The 19492-nt window shown below is 56.4% G+C and overlaps 7 protein-coding genes across 7 annotated transcripts; 2 read left to right on the forward strand and 5 right to left on the reverse strand.

The window, feature by feature from the left end:
* Positions 1-244: 244 nt before the first annotated feature.
* J7T55_009463 (uncharacterized protein) lies at positions 245-1269 on the reverse strand (the record flags this gene model as incomplete). Its single annotated transcript, XM_053135646.1, has 2 exons — positions 245-518; positions 593-1269. The coding sequence occupies 2 exons, from the start codon at positions 1267-1269 to the stop codon at positions 245-247; spliced, it is 951 nt and encodes a 316-aa protein (XP_052986723.1).
* An 867-nt stretch (positions 1270-2136) lies between these two features.
* Positions 2137-3378, reverse strand: J7T55_009464 (uncharacterized protein; the record flags this gene model as incomplete). The annotated part of the gene is made up of 1 exon (XM_053135647.1): positions 2137-3378. One exon carries the CDS (start codon positions 3376-3378, stop codon positions 2137-2139), a length of 1242 nt encoding a protein of 413 aa, XP_052986724.1.
* Positions 3379-7196: 3818 nt separating this feature from the next.
* On the reverse strand, positions 7197-7842 carry J7T55_009465 (uncharacterized protein; the record flags this gene model as incomplete). The annotated part of the gene is made up of 2 exons (XM_053135648.1): positions 7197-7292; positions 7348-7842. 2 exons carry the CDS (start codon positions 7840-7842, stop codon positions 7197-7199), a joined length of 591 nt encoding a protein of 196 aa, XP_052986725.1.
* A 585-nt stretch (positions 7843-8427) lies between these two features.
* J7T55_009466 (cell cycle control protein) lies at positions 8428-10070 on the forward strand (the record flags this gene model as incomplete). Its single annotated transcript, XM_053135649.1, has 3 exons — positions 8428-8440; positions 8563-9052; positions 9131-10070. 3 exons carry the CDS (start codon positions 8428-8430, stop codon positions 10068-10070), a joined length of 1443 nt encoding a protein of 480 aa, XP_052986726.1.
* A 1205-nt stretch (positions 10071-11275) lies between these two features.
* J7T55_009467 (cell cycle control protein) lies at positions 11276-14184 on the forward strand (the record flags this gene model as incomplete). The annotated part of the gene is made up of 2 exons (XM_053135650.1): positions 11276-13879; positions 13999-14184. 2 exons carry the CDS (start codon positions 11276-11278, stop codon positions 14182-14184), a joined length of 2790 nt encoding a protein of 929 aa, XP_052986727.1.
* Positions 14185-15461: 1277 nt separating this feature from the next.
* J7T55_009468 (uncharacterized protein) lies at positions 15462-16615 on the reverse strand (the record flags this gene model as incomplete). The annotated part of the gene is made up of 2 exons (XM_053135651.1): positions 15462-16372; positions 16606-16615. The coding sequence occupies 2 exons, from the start codon at positions 16613-16615 to the stop codon at positions 15462-15464; spliced, it is 921 nt and encodes a 306-aa protein (XP_052986728.1).
* A 704-nt stretch (positions 16616-17319) lies between these two features.
* On the reverse strand, positions 17320-19092 carry J7T55_009469 (uncharacterized protein; the record flags this gene model as incomplete). The annotated part of the gene is made up of 2 exons (XM_053135652.1): positions 17320-18739; positions 19058-19092. The coding sequence occupies 2 exons, from the start codon at positions 19090-19092 to the stop codon at positions 17320-17322; spliced, it is 1455 nt and encodes a 484-aa protein (XP_052986729.1).
* Between the last annotated feature and the right edge of the window lie 400 nt (positions 19093-19492).

A 19492-nucleotide genomic window follows, 5' to 3' on the forward strand; every position in this document is an offset into this window, starting at 1 on the left:
GCCACCAGTCCACAAGCCGAGCGCTTCCGTTTTTGACCGCCAACCCAGTCCCCTCTATGACTGCGTCGGCCCTCTCTTTAAGGCCAACTTGTTTGAACTCTTCCTGACTTTTGTAAACGAATTCATCCTGTGTTTTTCTTAACCTCGGCAAGATAATCTTAGAGGTCTTGTTCCCCTTCTCATTTTCCTATGTTTCATTTCTGTGCCAAAACGCCGTTGCCTCCCTTCCTCGCATACGCTTCCTTCACGTTCCGAGGAGCAGCCTCGCCATCTTGCCACACAGCTTGCTGAGCAAAGAAGGCTGAGGCAGGACTCCGAGGTCGGGTACAGTATCCGTGCTGGACTCTCTCGGAAAGTCCAGCTCGACTACCTCGGACAATGAAGCATCGTCCGTGACAGTGATGGACCACTCGTGGGCGTGGGTTGCGGAGGAGAATACGTAGGTCGATGGGGGGATCTTGGGATCTTGGCCACCCACACCATCGTACGATATCCTGGTGCGCTTGACGTGCTCCTCACTGTGGGTTTTGGTTTAGCTATGCAGTAATTGGGGGTGGGGGGGTGGTCAGGCAATTCCGGGACTTGAACATACCGTTCGGGTCGGGGGTTGCGCTGCTTGGAAGATCTTGAGCTGGGGCTACTGTCACGAGACAAGTGTCTGGGACGAAAACAATAGTCCACAGGGCCTGGCCCAGCCGCAAGTGTGGCAGCAATGTCGCTCAGGTCGAAGGCGGGAACGTAGTCACCAGCTATGTCGCGCCCTGTGCCTCCGAAGTTGCTATTCATGCGGACTCCCGAGAACAGGCTGGGGTGGGCCTGCTCGGCAAGGCTACTGCGCATAAGACTGAGTTCCTCCTCGACAAGGTCGAGACGAGCGTTGTTGATTCGGAGCTGCACGTCGGCCTCCTTGTTGGCGTCGCGCAGGGAGAGGATCATGCGTTGCTGGGCGATGGTGAGCTTGATCAGCTCTGGGAGGATGGCGTCGCCATCGAGGCGGTTGCTTTCGCTTTCGCGTTCACTTTCGCCGTCACCGTCGGTCTTGTTATCACCTTGTTGCCTCGGCTCGTTAGAGTGGTTGTAGAAGGCGTCGCGGAAATAGGAGCCCATCTTCTCGGTGGTCTTGGTGTTCTCAATGCCTGGGCCGTCTCCGTTTTCTTGGGATAATCCCACCGTGGAATTGGAGCTGAGGAGGTCGTCGACCCAGCACGAGTTTAGGGTGGTAGGAGGTTGTTTGCTCCTGCACCGCTTGGAATTGACATCAGGCGCCATTCTGGCAGGCCCAATGCATGGATTATTGGGTTGGTGCAATCAAGTGAGCGGCGCTGTTGTTTACCCAAGGCGGTTGTGATGAGCCAAAAGTGGATGGGCGAGTAGAGCCTGAGCTTCTATGTGTGCATGAGGTGAGTCAATTGAGGGAAGTCGAGGGTGAGGTCGAGGGATGGAAAGTGAGGCCACGAGTAGGCCAACCAGCGCCAGTTTTGTGAAGGAAGGTCCCAGGGGTGGAGGGGTAAGTGCAGGAAGGCGAGGTCAAGGTGAAAGTGAAAGTGAAAGTGAAAGTGCAAGTGAAGGTGAAAGTGGAGGGTGCAGGTTGGGGACCAAGGTGCCTGATTTGGACGTGATCATCTGGATTCAGGCTGGGTTGGAAGGTAAGAAACTGCTCTGTGGCGCTTCAAGAAGCCTCCAAGTTCGACCTCAACACCACTGGCCCTTCTCTCAAGTCCAATTCAATTCTTTCCCCGGAGGTTGCGTTTGGTAAGACTCTTCTGTGAACACACATACAAGCGCACGCACGAACCCATATTTGCTGTTTCTTGACAACTGGACCTCACTTACTACCCAGATGGTAAATTCCAGCACGACATGCCCAGGCCTTCATGTCACTTCATCTTCATCTTCATTTTCTCAGTGGCTGTTGAAAAAGAGACAGCCGAAGGCACAGATGTAACGAATATGTTCAATTCAATACCAGTCAGTCACAATGCACACACTGGCTTGGGCTAGATGGTTACATGTGGTAAGCTCCCTACCCTTTTGGCCGCTTTTTTTTCTTTTTGGAGACCCCGATATGCTAGACATGATGCTCACATTTTCGTACAACCAGATGGCCTGGACTTGAGACAATGAACAGGGTAATTCTCATCTCGCGCCCCATGGGATACCATCCAAGTCATCCATATAATCCTCAAAGTGCTCGCCACCACCGTGCCCATCCTCGCTGGCAGGTCCTTTACCCTCGCCAATGGTTTCACTCCCATCCGCCGCATCACCACAACGACCGCCACCGAAGATGGCCCCGAAGTCAGTGTATACCTCGTCTGACTCGTTCTCCAGGAAGTCATCCGAGTAGTCCGTCGCCGGGAAGCTGAGCTCGTCTTCGTCCAACCCACCGAAATCGGCATGGCTGCGCTGTGCTGTCAGCTCGGGTGATCTCAGAGGCCTCAGGCGCGGCGACACTCGCCCAGCATCGCAAGGCCTTGCATGCTTGCTGAGATTGCTCGGCGGTGACCAGCGGACAGCCGGCCCAGCGGGGTGGACTGCTGAGGAAGATTCGGCGACACTGGGTGTGGCCGTCAGCTGAGCAGCCCTCGAGGGGGGTGCTGCGGTGGCCCAGTGTGCTGCGGCGCCGATGTGCCTGCTGCTTTGCTCCTGTGCTGGTGGGTCCGGAGGCCTGGGCGCCGTCACGACCTTCGAAGTTGTCACAAACCCCACCCCATGCGAACCCGGCCCGGCCCTCAGGAGAGCAGCACCAGCCGTCAGCTCGAGATCAGTTCGGTCTCCTCGTTCCCTCGCCTCGTCACACACCCGGATTCTGAATCTGTTCATGATGGCTGCCCGCCGCACCATCTCGGCCGGCGCAAGGTGGTGGATGCTGTTCGCGGGAACGACGGTGGCCACCTGGGCCGCTGCCACCGCCCGGCCCGAGTTCCAGTCGCCCGTGGGTGGTGTGGGTACCACTACGGTCGTAAGCTTCTTGGCCGCCGCCGCCGCCGCCATCTTGAGGAAGCGTTTGGCCCCGGCTGCCGCCTCACGGTTCAATATGTGGGTGGCCGGGGACGAGTACGGTCGTGACAGCCTGGAAGTGATGAGGTCGCGGCGAAGTCGGCGTTTTTTGCAGCCCAGAGATCCGGTAAAAGGGCCGTCAACATCGTGAAGGGCTCTTCGTCTTTTGGGGGCGGTACGAGTCAAGTCTGGTGGTCGCTCTGGCGGCGTGAATGCATGGTGTCCCTGTGTGCCCGGCGAGGGCAGAGGGGACGAGGGTGCTGACAAGAACAGGGGCGAAGCACCCTCCGGTGGAGGGCGGCCTGTGTGCCCCGATGAAGACGTCTTGACAGCAGAATTAGGATCGTGGCGACCTTGGAAGTCGGCGTGTATTGCCATAGACGAGGTTCGCTGTGACGGCTGGTGGTCCTTCAAGGGGTTGCTGTCGCAACGGATGGGCGAGACTGCCCTGGTGCGGAATCCAGTCTGCCTGTGGTGGTGATGATGATGGGCTTGGTAGGAGGTTTGCTGGATCCGACCATGAACGGAGACAGCCATGTCTTGGTTCCGCGGAAACACCTTCACCAAACGCGGCGCATACACGTAGATATCGGCGCTAAAAGCCCTTGGCCGATGCCGCAACGTGCACCCCTTCCTCGTCGTGACAGGCAGGCACACGTTTCTGTAAGTTCAGCGATGGACTCAGCCCTCGGCGCTTGGCTGGCATTGGGAGAGCCGAAGACCCGAGTGCTCGTGTGATCGAGTCGGACTGCTGGCTCGATGTCGTCCAGGAAGTAGAGCCCGGGTTCATCAAGTGCGGTGGAACATCATTGTAAGACGGTGTTGCCCACGCCCATGTCCCAAGGCGTCAGGTAAGCAGGCCGTTCTGAACCCAAGCGAGACAATAGATTGTTCAGGACAGAAAATCCTTGGGGATACCTGACCTTCGGCACGCAGGTCAGGTGCACAAAAAGAGGCGTTAGTCAAACTCGTTTTCTTGCACGTCGATCGGCCCCGTCCGAACAGGTGTGAGTGAGGAAAGCTTGGGAAGGACGCGCTAATATGCCTTGCCTTGTCCCGGAGACGGAGTACACAAGGTGAATGAGAATGCCCAATGGCTGAGAAAGCAAGTGGCAAAAATAGAGAGAAGAGAGAGAGAGAGAGAGAGATGACTACTCAGCTCAGCACGATCCGACGAACACAACACACCCAACTAAGCACAACCTAGCAGTTGCCCATGGAAGTGGGGAGGGGGAAGGAGGTGCTTGCTTAGAGGCCCTGGATCTCTCTCCTGCAAGTGTCCAGGAGGAAATGGGACGGGATGGACGTGACAAGGATGTCAGAGAGTGCACAGGTACCATTGCTTTCCAACTAATGAGAATAGATCATGCGAAAATCCGGAGAGGCTGCATGTCAATGTGCGTCCCCCACCACCCCAAGCCCATGTACAGGAAAGGGAGGGTGACATGACAAAAAGTCGGGGTAGTCAAGACGGCGACGTGAGTGGTCGGGACCAGGAACACGAGAGACGCAGGATGGCTGGCACTTTACCTTGCCCATTAGCCTACGCATACTACTGTACCGCACCGCCAGCTGCACCGGAAAAGCCACCCAGAGGCCACGCGGTTGAGACGTGGAGGCTAGACCACATGTGCGCCGTCGTGCCAGGTGCTCACCTGTGATTGGGAACCAGTCCTATGTTCAGTCAGCTCGCTTGACGACGGAGCTGACTGGCGCTGACGAGATAATATATGCAGCTATGTGCGCACGAGTAGGTAGACGGAGCATCGCGGATGGTGGTGCTGCCACCACAAAACCGGGTCCGTGAGTCCAATTGAGTCCCAAGTCAGCCCATTGGTGCGCCGCTCATGATTCAATGCTGTAATCATGTCCTCATGCCGCATGCAGTGAGCGGTTTTGGGGTTTTCAGGTCAGGGTGATGAGGGAGAATACCAAGCAAAGTTATTGACAGGGTTTAACGGAAGAGCTGGCGACTAGCCTGGCTAGTCCAGATCGTAGTCGGCGCAAGCTGCAGGCTGCTACAGCAGTAGCGGGAGGTGTTTTCCCTCCCAGCTCCCCCTCTGCTCGGTCAGGCCAAATCATGTGTTCCAATCCGGCGGGAGCTGGTCACGCGGTGCTCAAGAGAAAGACGGCTATGCCAACCAAGGTCCCCGCCGTCGACCTCGTTGGGCTGTCTAGCTGTTTGGGCTGCCAGGTCTGGATGAGCCTTACTGCAGGGTGTGCATAAGCCCATGTCTGGAGTCCATGTATGGAAGAATCCATGCATCTTGGGCCGCTTCCATGCAGGTGAAGAAGCGGGCAGCTTCGCCTTTGTCCACTTGCACTCGTGGTGGCCCTTTTCAGGTGTGGGAATGCTGATGGGTTGTCGCCGAGGCTTGTAATAACGATTGTGTGTAACACATTGTAGCATGGTGCGGACATTCCCGTATGCAGTACTTGATACTTCAAGCCATGCTACTCAACAGGCAGATCCCTGGATTCTGGGCTTGACACCTGCAATTAGCCGCTGCGATTCCCGCAGGCTAATTCTGTACACAGAGCACAGCATATCGGTCGACACGCGCACTCACGTCGCGAAGTAGAGACAGAGGGAGCGAATATTCCTCGCTCCAGTCGCCCTGCTTAGCTGAGATGAGACAATCCCAATGCAGATAGCAAATGCTTGTCTGAACCCAAATCGTTAGGTGACATTGCCCTTGGGGTGTAGCGTGTGCGATCAATCATTTCTCCAGTGCAAGCCCGCCAGAGTCGTCCTGCGCGCGGTTCCTGTTCCGACGTCTGACCAAGCACGCTGCAGGCTTACTACCGTTGTTTGCCTGTCCCACAACCGGCGACCGGATATCCGCGGCATTGCCCGTTGATGAGACCTGCTTGATCTGGACGCCGCCAAATCTAGAGTGGATCGATGATTCGGGACAACACAACAGGACGTTGTGACGGAACAGTGGAAGAATGTCACTAAAGCGGCAACAATGAGGCTTCGTTGTCGCCTGAAGCCGGCCCACGGTGGATACAGGTCGGCTGACATGTGAACGTCTTCTATACTTGTGCGCGAGAGGGTTTGCCGCGACCTGAACCTGCCTGAGTCGCATCCTGTACAAGTGCAAGCTCGATGGTCCCAGCTCGACAGTTGAAATGTGCTGATGGCGGTTGCACGGCCAACTTCAGATCTCTAACGAGATATCTGGATACTTCCCTGTGCAGACATGCGCTCTGGTTTATGGCCATCTCCGTTGGATCTATGTTGGACTACATGTGCTGATAGTGCTCCAGGTGTGGCTGCGTGCGATGCGTTGTGGACGCAGAGGACAAACCTCGGGAGGTCTGGCAACTATGTCCAGGAGCTATCCTGCCTTTTTTCCAATCATTGCAGAAAAGTCGGTTTCAAAGCCACTTTGCCCGCTGGGTGAGCCGCATAGATCTGTCCTATCTCATCACTCGCATTGGATGAGACGACTCAGGATGCGTCGGCCACGATGTGACTCTAAGTAATTGGGCCATAGTTAAATCTCCCCCGTGATACTTACCATGTCCACGCTGCGGTCTCGTTACTCGGCAACATTAGTACCTCGGCGCCACATAGTTACAATAAGCGGGTAATTGATCAAGCATTTATGTCTTTGTTCGCCACTGGTGAGTAAATGTGAGTGAACTGCTCAGAATTAATTCTGTCGCGGTCGCCATCAGGAGACGCCGGCCTGGCGGACAGCGTGACATCCAGACACTTGGTTCGGTAGCGAGGAGATGGGCAGATTCGAAATATCTCGAGGGAGGCTGCAAATTCCGACTCGGAGAGCGGAAGTCGAACGCGCAAAAGTGATTGCTATGGGCTCGAGTTTGTCCTCGGCAGGGTAGGTAAGTTTGACCGTCGAGTATTACGCGACACCCACGGCATTCCTCGTGACCTGTATAGTTTCCCCATAGCAGTAATAACGACCACTCAGCAGAAGCGCATCAATTCTTTCCCGCGTGCGTGGGACACCGGCCTGGATGCTGTCCCAACCTAAACAACACCGGCTTGGCTTCGGCGCGAACATGGCGATACAGGAGTGGGTTGTGCTAGATAGGATAAATCTAGGGACGAATAGTCTAAGACAGGGTTGGGCACAAGGATGCTGGTCGCTTGAGAGCTTGCGAATGGACCTTCATCATCAGATCGGCCGTGACTTGTTGGCCGAAGTGTTGAAAGGCCGCTCTCAGCTTTCTGAGGGGATAGCAGAGCGTCCAACAGTGGACTCGTCGGATTCTTTGTTAAGCTTGCTGGCTCTGTCCTTGGCGATGGCCGCCATAGCCTGCGCGAAGCCGTTAGAGCATGGGCTGACATGGCAATAGCTGGCCTGGACTCACATTAATAGCCTCCTTCTCCTCCTCTGCGAGGTCAGCCCGATCGATACGCTTCCGCATGTCGTTCATGATGATGTCCCTGCTGCGCCCATTGACGAAGACCACGTAGCGCAGTCCGGGGAACTTGGCCTCGTATTCGCTGTTGAGCGCAGCCAGCCTCTCGGCCTCGCCCTCGGGTCCAGTCTGCAGCTGGGCCTGCTCGGCGGCGCTCTGGGCGCTGTGGACCTTCTTCTCGCCCAGGCGAGGGTGGGATCCCAGGATGGAGTGAAGGGGCTTCCGGGCATTGGGGTCAGAGTGGACGCTCTGGGCAATGACGAGGAGCTGATCACGAATGGTGTCAATGAGCTCGGGGTAGGAGGCGAAGGTGATGGCGCGCAGGGTTGGGAGGGCGAGGGTGTGTAAGTCATCGCTGGGCTCGAAGAGAAGGTCGAGGATGGCTAGCACTTCTGCCTCGGGCAGAATCGCAAGACTAGTAACATCTGGGAGTGTTGGAGCCATGATGTGCCGTGCTGTATGCGTGTATGCGTATGTATGAGTGAGTGTTCGTGGTGCATGGTGTGTATTTGCACACCTGAGGTAGATATCTGGTAGGCTTCTTATCTTATAGTAGTGACCTTGGAAGCTAAGCCTTGCTTGCTTGCTAGCTGCCGATAGCCAATGTCGTCATGGCAGGTACCAGGGCACTTCAGAATACGGGCTCCCTTCTCTGTACCTAGGTACTGTTTTGGCCGCAAGCTGCACGCGAGTCAGGATTGAATGGCCGTTCAGGTACGTAGCACCCAGCGCATGACATCTGGCGCCAGCTGTGAACTCCAGCCTGCCGCAGCTTTCTGTCCTCAGGCTGCCAGCCTGCCAGACTGTGTGCATAGGCCAAAGTACCTTCTGCCAAGTACCTGCCAGGGTCTGGTCTACTGTTCCGTAGTCTAACCTTGCTCAGCCAGTAAACGCGGCTGCAAAACCGTGCCAGGCCAAAGTCCAGCCTCGAGCTTTCAAGAAAAAGAACATCCACCGCCGCGCATCGCCCGCCCCAAATCCCACAGCTGGCCTTGCCATTGAACAACCAGCGCATCAAGAGAGGTCAAGATGCTTTGTGCCAGTAAGTAAATCCTGATCAGCTCTTTCCCTGCCCTCGGGCCAGCCAGCCTGCCAGACAGCCAGCCAGTCTATGTGTCTGGCCGTCCTGGTCGATCATCAACTGACACAAGCGACAAACAACAGTCTCAGGTGAGGCTCCCGAGGAGCCCGTCGTTTCCAAGAAGACCGGCACTGTTTTCGAGAAGCGGCTGATCGAGAAGTACATCGAGGAGAATGGCAAGGACCCCATCACCGGCGACGAGCTCGACCCCGAAGACCTGCTGCCCATCCAGTCTGCCCGCGTCGTGCGGCCACGAGCCCCCAACCTGACCTCCATCCCCGCCCTCCTGTCCACCTTCCAGAACGAGTGGGACGCCCTCGCCCTCGAGACCTTCAAGCTGAAGCAGCAGCTTTCACAAACACGCGATGAGCTGGCCAACGCCCTCTACCAGCACGATGCCGCCGTCAGGGTCATCGCCCGCCTGACCAGGGAGCGCGACGAGGCCAGGGCCGCACTGTCTAGGGTGACCGTGTCTGCCGGCTCCGGCGCCGGCGCAAACGGCGACGCGATGGCTGTCGACAACGAGACCCTGCCCGAGGAGTTGGCCGCGCACGTGGATGAGACCCAAGCCAAGTATGTCCCACCCCTTCCCTTTTGTTGGAGTGATAGCTACGCGCCTTCCTTGATTCTAACTTGACCGTTTCTCTGCAGGTTATCCAAGAGCCGCAAGAAGAGACCAGTGCCCAGTGGCTGGGCCAGCCCCGACGAGATTGCAACCTTTGCGCCACGGCTGTCCGAGTCGCTGCCCACGCCGCAGACATCGTCCATCGGGTTGGAAGGCGGCTACGCCGCCGTTGGTGGCCTGAAGGGGGATGTGGCCATCTTCTCGACCACGGCAGGCACGCTGGAGCGGTCGCTCAAGGTGGACGAGCCCATTACAGACACGCTGTGGAGCGGGTCCAAGGTCATGTTCGCCACAGCAAAGGGGTCGGTCAAGGTGTTTGAGAACGGCAGCGAGGTGGCCTCGTTTACGGAACACGCCGGAGCGGCGACGGCACTGTCGCTGCACCCAGGCGGCAACATCCTGGCGTCGGTGGGCACGGACAAGAGCTTCGTGCTGTACGACCTGACGGCGCTGCAGCGGGTCAGCCGGGTGTACACCAACGCGGCGCTGACGAGATGCGCATTCCACCCCGACGGACACCTGTTCGCAGCAGGGACGAGCACAGGGGAGATCAAGATGCTCCTGACCAAGACGGGCGAGGAGGCGGCGACGTTCGAGCTGGGGGCGCCGGTGGAGGGCCTCGCGTTCTCGGAGAACGGGTACTGGATCGCGGCGACGGCCAAGGGCCAGACGACGGTGACGGTGTTTGACCTGCGCAAGGAGGGGGCGGCGGCGACGGCCAAGGTGCTGCAGGTGGGCAGCTCGGTGCAGCGGCTGGCGTGGGACTACACGGGCCAGTTCCTGGCGACGGCCGGGCCGTCGGGGGTGACGGTGCAGCAGTACGCCAAGAGCAGCAAGAAGTGGAGCGAGCTCCTGCAGAGCGCGACGCCAGCGGTCGGTCTGGGCTGGGGTGAGCAGGCGAAGCAACTGGTGACGGTGAACGGGGACGGTGTCATCTCGGTCTTGGGGGCTCCGGATGAGGCTTAGAGAGGGTCATCCGTTGCCCATGAGCTCAGGGAAGAGCAGCCTGCTGAGATCAAAGAAGAGTGTATCTGAGGTTCGGACGTGGGGACCATTCTACGGGCAGAGCTGGGTTGTATACTGTATATCATGAGAGAGAATTGCTTTCTCCTGGGGAAAGGGAAGGGAGCGAAAAGTGAAGAGCGAAAAGCGAACGAAGCCACAGACAGGCCCATGGTTGGTTGACATAATATCTAGCTGGAAATACATTGGCCGAAAAGAGCTTCCACTATCTGCATGCTGAAGCTGTCATGGGCATTCTTTGTGTATGATGGCCACGATAACTTAATGTGCTGCTGTACGTGTGAAGTACCTAAGGACAGGTACTTCTGAGGATGTACCCCCAATTCCAAGGGCCCCCGCCCCTCTTGGTCCGTGCTGACTTTCTCTTACAGTAGGGGGACAACAGTTACGAAATGCAATAGATTACGAACAAAACAGAAGGGAGCGAAGTCAATGAATGGAGAATTGAAGCTGGTCATGGTTCAGAGCTAGGTTCATGCTGCTGTGGATTGTGGCTGACAGCCTGACACAGGGTGACCAGGCCATTTCTCACGACAGCCTTGACCTCTCTTCTTGAGGTCTCACAACTGACAGAGGTCAGGTTAGAAGAAAGAGTAGAAAGAAGCTGATTAGGTAGTCTAGCTGCACCATGGTGTGCTCTCATTTTTTTTTTCCCCCTGTGCCCTTTTTGCCTCCATTGTCCTAGTTGCGATATACACCTCTCCCATCCCATCCCATCCCAATCCTCATCCAGATCCCGGGTCCAGCTCTATCTGCTGTGATAACCCCAGCCCCAGCTCCAGCTCCAGCTCCTGGCTCAGACAGTGTGTCCCGCGTGTCTAATTGTTCGTTTGTCTGTATTACCTAGATTTTCTTGCCATGGCCATCACATTCACCCACACTTCCCCCGAGTGAATTGAATTGACTTGCTCTTCTCCCCTCCTGACTCTCAAGCTTCCGGCAGCCAGAACCCGGCCCAGACCCAGACCCAGACCTAGATCTCGACCTCCCTCTCCCTCCTCTTGGCAGCTGGATTCTGCTTTTCTTCCCTCCTGAATCACACACAAGAAAGACAGACACCCTGTCCCGCAATCTCCGGCACACACATCCGGACAAAGGAGAACGAGGACCAGCAAAAAGGATGCTTCTGATTCCGGTTGCTGCCCAGTATGAATAGATTCCGGCCAGCCCACGACCTTGTGGACCCTGAGCCATATCTTGCCGTGTTGCCAGCAGACTACTACTTCCTGCAGCAAGTCGACGGCGGCGGTGACGGCGGCCACGAGCACGAGCACGAGCTGGAGCTGCTCGAGCTCGACTTCGAGGGCCGAGACCCTGCTCTGCTGCCTCTTGGCTCGCCACAGTCGCCCTCTGTCGGATCTGTCTCTTCTGTCCCTTCTGCCTCTGGTGATGGTGATGATATCAACCTCGCAATCTCAGACGATGATAGCGACAACGACGACGACGAGCATCTCGAACTCGACTCTGACCTCGACCCTGACCTCGACCCTGATTCTGAATACGACGAGGACTACAACTACGACCACGATTACGACAGTCCACCACAGCAGCCCTTGATAGCCTCATCACGCTCCCCTTCGCTTTCCGCCCCCCTCTCCCTTTCGCCGTCCCCGTCAGCCTCACCCGATTCGCTCCTCCTCAACGACTCGGACTCGGACTCGGCGGCAGATCTGGATGCAGATCTGGACGCAGACCCAAGGCTGCGTGGCTCTCCCCTGGTCGTGTCTGATTCCACGGCTGCATCTGCTTCCCCATCCGACTCAGACCCAGACCCAGACCCAGACTCAGACCAAGACCAAGACCAAGACCCAGTAGACTTAGGCTTAGGCCCTGGTTCGGGGCCCTCTTCTTCACCTAACCCAGACCCACTTCGAGATCGGCCCCGTCACCACTTGCAGGCTAACAGCATTAACCACAATCTTGGACTCTACGGGTCGCCACCCCGTCTGCCCCGTCCGCCCCGTCCTGCCCGTGCGAGCCAGACACCAGACATCCACCCGAACCGTCGACTGCCAGGGCCTCCTCCAACCCTGAACCAGAATAACCACCAGCACCAACACCAACACCATCACCACCACTCACACCACCACGGTCGCGCCTTCGATTACGACTCCGACTCCGACGACAGCGCTTCTTCTCCTCGCCCAACACGCCACCCCGACCGATCCAGCAACCGATCTCATCCTCCTCCTGCTCTACCACTAGGCAATTACCACTTCGGCGGCAGCAGACCTGACCTCGATTACCAACCTCGCCCCCACCCTCGCCCTCAGCCCTCACCGGTTTCTCAACCCCGCCATCCGTCTCGAAACTCACACCACGCCGAACTCGCAAGCCACGAGCGACAACCACAGCGTCAACCACAGCGTCCTCATCGCCACCACCCACAGCAGTCGGCCTTGGTGGAAGTCCAAGATCTCGAGGACCAGCACGAGGACGACGACCTGGACATCGGCGATTACGACCATCAGGACGATTTATCGCTGCTAGATCACCTACGCCTTCGGAGGGCTCGCAGGGCTGCACGGGCAGCCAGGGAGGCTGGACGCCAGCGCCCAGGCAGAGGCAACTGGAGGCCCCACAGGCCAGCAAGGAGGGCAGTGGCAGAACAAGAGCCCGGGGACTCAGGCCAGGAGGACTCAGACTACACTGGCAGCATGGATCAAGACGATGAGCTCATTGAGGTGGTGTATCAGGGCCGAGCGCCTGCCCCTCCAACACCCCCACGCAGACAACATCAACAACAAAGGCACCTGAGGGCTCATAGGCAGCAGCGCCAACAGAACCATGAACACAATCACAACAACTTCCAAGGCCAGGAACTGATGGAGCTGGACCAGGAATTGGACTTGGGCCTGGGCCTTGATCAGCAAGTCCCAGTGATTGACCTGACAGAAGAGCCCGACAGCCCTGTCCTCCAGCGCCACCGACCCGTCAATATCCTTCGTCACAACCACGGCCAGAACCACGGCCATAATCACATCCACATATCTGACGACGAGGAGGACGACGACGACAGCCCCCTGTACCAGGCACCTCGAAACCCGCGGAGACACATGTCGCAGAATGGGCGCATGCCGTCACTCAACCGCAGTGACGGCAGCATCCTCAACGGGAATGCCGCCGCCGTCATCGACCTCACCCTCGACTCACCAGACGACAACATCCCCGCCGACCGCCGTCTGCCTCCACCTCCTGCTGCCGTTGTGGCACATTTCGGTCAGCGTGTCAACCGCAACCGCCGCTTGCCCGGCCCCGCTGCTGCATCTCCTGCTCCGGCTGCTGCTGCTCCTCCTCGCGTCCAGTACCAGGACTTCGGCCGCCACCTGATAGGATCGATCCGTGGTCTACTCCCCGGCCTGCTCGCACAAGCCGTCAACAACCCCCGCGAAGCCGACGTTCAGTTCGTTGGAGCCGTTCCCGTGCCCGCCTTCCCAATGAATCCCAATCCTCTCGCAGGCAACCCTCCCGAGTTCAACTACCAGGCTAATGGCTTTGGTGGTTACGGCGGACGGCAGCCCACGCCCAAGCCTGACTTTCAGGCCCCACCTGCCCCCCGGGCAGGCTTCACCCGTGACACACGCGCTGAAAGCGGCGACGACGAGGACCTGGTCGTCGTCTGCCCCAGCTGTGACAACGAGCTGAAGTACTCTCCGGATGACGAGGACGACAACCCACGTCCCGCAAAGAAGCCTCGTGGCAAGAAGGGTCAGGAGGAGCATCACTTCTGGGCTGTCAAGAACTGTGGCCATGTATGTTTACCATGCCTTCTTGTTTGCTTTCATCTCATCTATTCGCAACCCTTCCCCCCTCCTCCTACCCCACTTAACCACGAGACACTTGCTGACTTGCTTCCCCTCCCCTCGTCTAGGTTTACTGCAAGAGCTGCTATGACAACCGCAAGAAGCACAGCAAGGGCAAGGAGTCGGCAGCTGCCAAGACAGGCTTCCGCTTCCAGCCCAGCGAGACCTCCAAGTCGATCAAGATCTTCTGCGCCGTGGAGGACTGCCAGTCCGAGGTGTCTCCCAACAATGCCTGGGTCGGCATCTTCATGTGAGCAGCTAGCTCATAGGCGCCCACCCCGAGGGCACGGCGGAGCCACGGAGCTGCGGCACACACCATCAACAACTCCATGACTCTACCATTTTTCTGTTTGTTTGACTACCTGTATATTCACACAACTTATCATGATTCACTCACCTGCACGGCGTTGGGGAAACCGAAACATTGCACTTTGCATTTGAGCCACCAGACAGGTGGCAAGGAGGGGCACTCGGCGCTCGGTCAGCGTCAGCATCGGCGTCTACATGCATGGCTTCAGCCATGCCACCGGGCACTGCTGCGTGCAGCTTGCACCACGGAGAAGGCATGTCCCATGGTTTCGCAAAAAGAAGAATCCTCACAAACAACAAACGATAGAAGGGATATCATGGCCCAGCCTTTACGTCTACTCACTTGCATGAGATACAGCCTATGCGCCACCTTACAACTGCTGCATCACAGCCAGACTTTAATAGGGCTTTCCGTATCCGCAGACAAACAAGAGTAATTCACGTGCGGTACTTTCAAGAGCTGGTGCATGTCATGCGTCATGTGATGTGTGTGGAAGATGAAACTTCAATAGAGCGTCCTCCCTGTTTAGTGATATGCTAGGCCAGATTCTTCGCTGCGTGCCCTCTGGCTCCAGACTTAGTGCATGTGATTTCCGCTTGTTGTGACACCAGATCTGCTTTTCAGCATCCCCTTTCTTAAAGTTGACAAGGCTGTCGAGATGCAGCCAAGGATTTTTGCACAAGAACCAAAAGAAGGTCTCTTGTTAGTGGGCACTCCGTCCCTCGGCCCTTGGGGGCGGGGGGGGGCGCTTATACAGCTGCTTTGCTAAGACTGGTTGGATGACTTTGCGCCACAATGTTTCTAGTATTGCCCGTTGTGGATTATAATGATCCTTCTAGTACTATTAGCACTACCTCTCAGACGTAATGTTCAAGGGCATGTAGGCTTACGCAATGGTGACATATTCCTGGAGATACCTAGGCAGTCACTCCTGAAGTCGGTTTCTCAACTTCATACACACACCTGAAGCTGTCCCCGGCTTCTGCTTGAATTCCATGCCGATGAGATAAAGCATGTTGCTCACACGGCGGCTGTTTTGTACCCGGTGAGCTCATCTGCAACGGGGCTGGCGAAGTATCACGTCCTCAGCGATCCTTGCAAGTATGATAGCGCATACGACGCAAAGGGAAGACCTATGGTGTGATTTTCGTACATGTGCGGAGACCAGAAATGCCTAGCTCCTGTGCACATCGTCGTCCATCATCGCCCCCGAGCGAGTCATCACGCCTCGGCCGCAGACTCTTCCGCTTCCATCTCCCAGTCCGCATCCGGCTCCTGCTCCGGCCCGGGCCCCGACCCCGGGCTCTGAGCAGAGGCCGCGCCGTCAGCTGCGAACTTGACCTCGGGCTCGTGGTTGCATCGCTGGTTCGACGGTAGGTTGCTGTGCCTGGTGACAAAGGTCCCGCTCCCCGCGACGAGCTCCTGCAGGATGAACCTCATCGGGCAGTCCTTGCGCCGCGGGGTCATCTTCTTCCTCGGTTTCTTGGCCGGCACCTGGGGGTCACCCTCGGGCTGGGGCTCGGGCTGGGGCTCGGGTTGGGGCTGTGGTTCGGGCGCAGGCTCCTCTTGGAGGACGTAGGTGTGGAAACCCATCGCCCTGGCCCTCTCAGCTTCCTCCTCAGCGGTGCAGCGCCGGGCGGCGAGGTCCTTGGGGTTCCCGCCGTAGATGCAGCTGATGACGAGCTTCCTCTTGGTGCCGGAGAGCTTGCTGCGGTAGATCTTGACCTTGTAGCCGTGGGCCTGGGTCCAGCGGTTGAGCTCCTGCATGAGCTGCCTGTTGCCCTTGCCGGCCTGCTGCCCGTAGGCGCCGCCGTTGGAGAAGATGGTGCCCTCGGGCGGCGGCCGCTGCAGGCCCGCTCGCTCCGACTCCGGGACCCCGGCGCTGCCATTCCTGGCGCGCGTGATGGGCGGGATGTTGGCGTCGAAGTCGTAGCCCTCGGCGCATTCCTTGAGCGCCCCCTTGAGGCTCGCGTTCTCCGTCTTGAGCAGTGCCACCAGCTGGTTCGCGCTGTCCAGGGCGTCGCGGAGCTGGTTGATGTCGTCCTGGAACTGTTTTGTGAGCACCACCGCCAGGTCTGCCTTGGCGCTCGCGATTATCGCTTCCGTTCTTATATTTGCCATTGAGATGGTCACTGCTCCATCACGGGTCAAGGCGCGAAAGCTCAATTCGACAGTAGAAATCTGTCGATTTTCGTTGAGGGTTGCCCATCGAAAAGAATACCAGAGTTAATGCAGCTGGGGCGCGCTCTGGATGTCGGAGCTATTTACGCGTAGTGGGCTGATAAGATAAGCCTATCGATAGGGCCCTCACAGCTATCAGAGTATATTAAAGCATATTACTGCATTGGCCTCCACTAGGACTTACATCTTAGCATGAGCGTGTTACAGAGTGTCAAATTGTCGTGATTACACCAAGGAGCACGACTACATCATTCATCACCGGGCTAAAGTCATCACCACCAGACATAAACTGATTTGCTTGTGAGGAGCCGCTAGACTGCCTACTGGCTATTTTCATGTTTACTACTTTTCAGCATGTCTCTGAAATTGGTCTTTGGCCAATTTTACTGTTGGTATTGTGTACAACAAAAGACATTCATTCCAACTTCATAACGCAAGTCATCGAACGCCACATATGCATATGATGCGCGGTCTCAAAGGACACGACGTTGATTTATGGATTAAATTGAAAACAGCTCTGGGTAGAAAAAAACAACCTTTATACAAATTGAGGTGGCGTTCTTCACTGTCACATCTTTCAAGCTGTTGCGCAAATGCAAAATAAGGGTAACATATTGGACTACTCTTTTGTTTTATTTGTAAGCTATGGAACTCTGAAGCCTTGTGAGACTTGTCACACAATTTCATTTGACAGATTGGGAACTGGGAACCTTGAAAACCCCAACACTACGTTTCAGCCAGACAACTAGCACAGATGATACACAGCTTGATGTAATCCCACGGTGCACACGAGCTCATGGGCATTGACATGGGTGCTGTTTTACCGGATTAGGGCCATATGCAGTAAGGGAAAGTCCATACATCTGCGAGATCGAGGCTGCCACAACCATCTGACCTGTCAAGCTTCGTTCGATTCAGTCTCTGGCGCAGCCACGGTTAAACTCGGCTTGCACGACCGCCGGCAGTCTTCGCCCGTTTCCTGAACAGGTGAGCAGTTCGGCGACGTTGAGGCGGGATCGGCGAAAGTATGGTTGTTACTTCCATTAGGATTTTCCCCTGTGCCTTCTGTCGGTGGTGGGTTCGGCATTGCGTGTAGCATGTCAATTAAAGTCTCAACGGGCATCGATCTGTGACCATGTACTTCCACCACCATGTCCTGACGTGGGTTGAGGACTGCCGGCCACGTTTCCGAGTCCAACAGCGTCATTCTGGGCTTCATGCTCGTAATCTCCTGGTTTGTCCTCTTGGAAACCTTCCTGATCTTCTTATTCAGGCTGCGCATCGAGATCTCTGCCTTGTAGTCACCCGCCTCCCTAGCCTCAACAGCCATCTCCATCGATCTAAGCATCATTCGGTCAAGGATCTTCTGTGCTGTCTTGGTAGGAAGTAGCGTCATGTGGATATTGAGCTTCAGGGCGATGCGGCTGGCCTGGAGGGAGGCCTTCCTGAGACAGAAATGTCGGGGAAGTTCCGCTCTACTCTGACCGGAGTCGGGACTACCAGGCGCATCGGGGTCCTTGTCGTACTTCATGGCGGTCATGCTTGGATTCGATGTGTTTTCGCCACCAGGGACTTGTTTGGGATCCAGCCCTAATGCCTCGCAGAGACGGGTGCGAGCGCCTTCGAGTTGTTGAGTCACAGCTTGCGCAACACTCGAGCACCTCTTAGCACCCTCGGTCAGGTTTGACAGAGATTCCTGCATAATGACCCACGGGATACCAGCCTCCCTAATGGCCCCTATGCAGATCAGCCGGCGATTCCGGACCTCGTTAAGCCAACACCAGAGGACCTTTAATGCCCTGTCCACATCGTTACAGACTCGGGCAATGCTGAGATGCTGATAGAGCGTGAGCGGATACTTGCTTGCCGTGGCTCTGAGGTCATCGTCGCACGACATTCTATCGCTCGATATCTTCGCTGATGGCTCATGCTCTTCATCCATGAGGTCAAGGGTCGCATGTAGCCTGATTTGTGCCGCTGATCTCCAGCTCATGTAACGACTTCGTAACTGCGGCTGTAGGGTTTGAATCCGCACTCCTTCGAGAAATGAGTACACGCTCAAGACGTAATCAAAGTCTGCAAGTGGTTGCCAAAGCTTTTCGATGTTATCCTTGACGAGATCATCTTGCCAGAACCGGTTCTTCCTCCGCGCAAAACACATTCCTTTCCACACCTGGCCAAAATTCGATTCTGTCTGGTGCCAGTTTGCAACACTTGTCTCGTGAAACTCCTCGCACCATCGTTTGACGGTGGCAGTATGGATCTCCGCTGTGGGAGTCCGTGTCCAGGCTTTGTTTGCCGAGTATTGCGATTCCTTCCTGTCCGAGTTACACATCGACCATCGCCGTGGCCGATGCTTATGGTGCGAGACCTGGCGTAAATTTTGTGTGTCAAGCAAAGAGCGACTCCTTCTCAATTTTGAGTTTTCAAGTCTGCAATTGTGACGATCATTTGGGGCAGGACCTTCGCTCTGCCTCCTCCCGGTTAGAGGATTGTTGTACACGCGTGACAAGGCGTACGCCTTCATCTCCAAGGTTGAAGGCCGCTCAGCTGGTGCTGTTGTGTCTTTTACAGGTTGTATAGGGCCTGTCTCTGCTTGGCTTGGCCCGATATCAGAAAGGCCATTTAAGACATACCCTGCTTCGGGCTGCGCGAGGGTTGGATGCACCATCGTGATATTCCGAACAGTGTTCTGGTTGTGCTTCAATGTTGTTCGAAATTACTTCAATCAGGAGCCAGAACTGGTGTCCGCACTCGGATGCAATGAAAATAATTATTTGTATGTGAATTTTCACCGGACCCATGGCAGAACGAAAATAAACGGCGGCGGTTTGGTTTATACCTTGACGGTCTCGAGGCCACAAGTCACTGACTGGGTGACTTAGACGGAGCCATTAAATTCAATCAGCAGACACTTCGTTTGGCGCCAGATTCCCGTAGCTGCGCAATCCGAGGGCCTTAATGACACGCTGAGCGCAGCCAACAAAATTGAATGGTGAGCGGTCACAAAAACGAAGCTTCCACACGAATAAAAACATTTATATTCAAGCAGGCAGAGCTTATCGCTTCAG

Source organism: Diaporthe amygdali, assembly GCF_026229845.1.
Source record: "Diaporthe amygdali strain CAA958 chromosome Unknown NODE_57_length_265687_cov_63_683457, whole genome shotgun sequence".
NCBI lineage: Eukaryota > Fungi > Ascomycota > Sordariomycetes > Diaporthales > Diaporthaceae > Diaporthe > Diaporthe amygdali.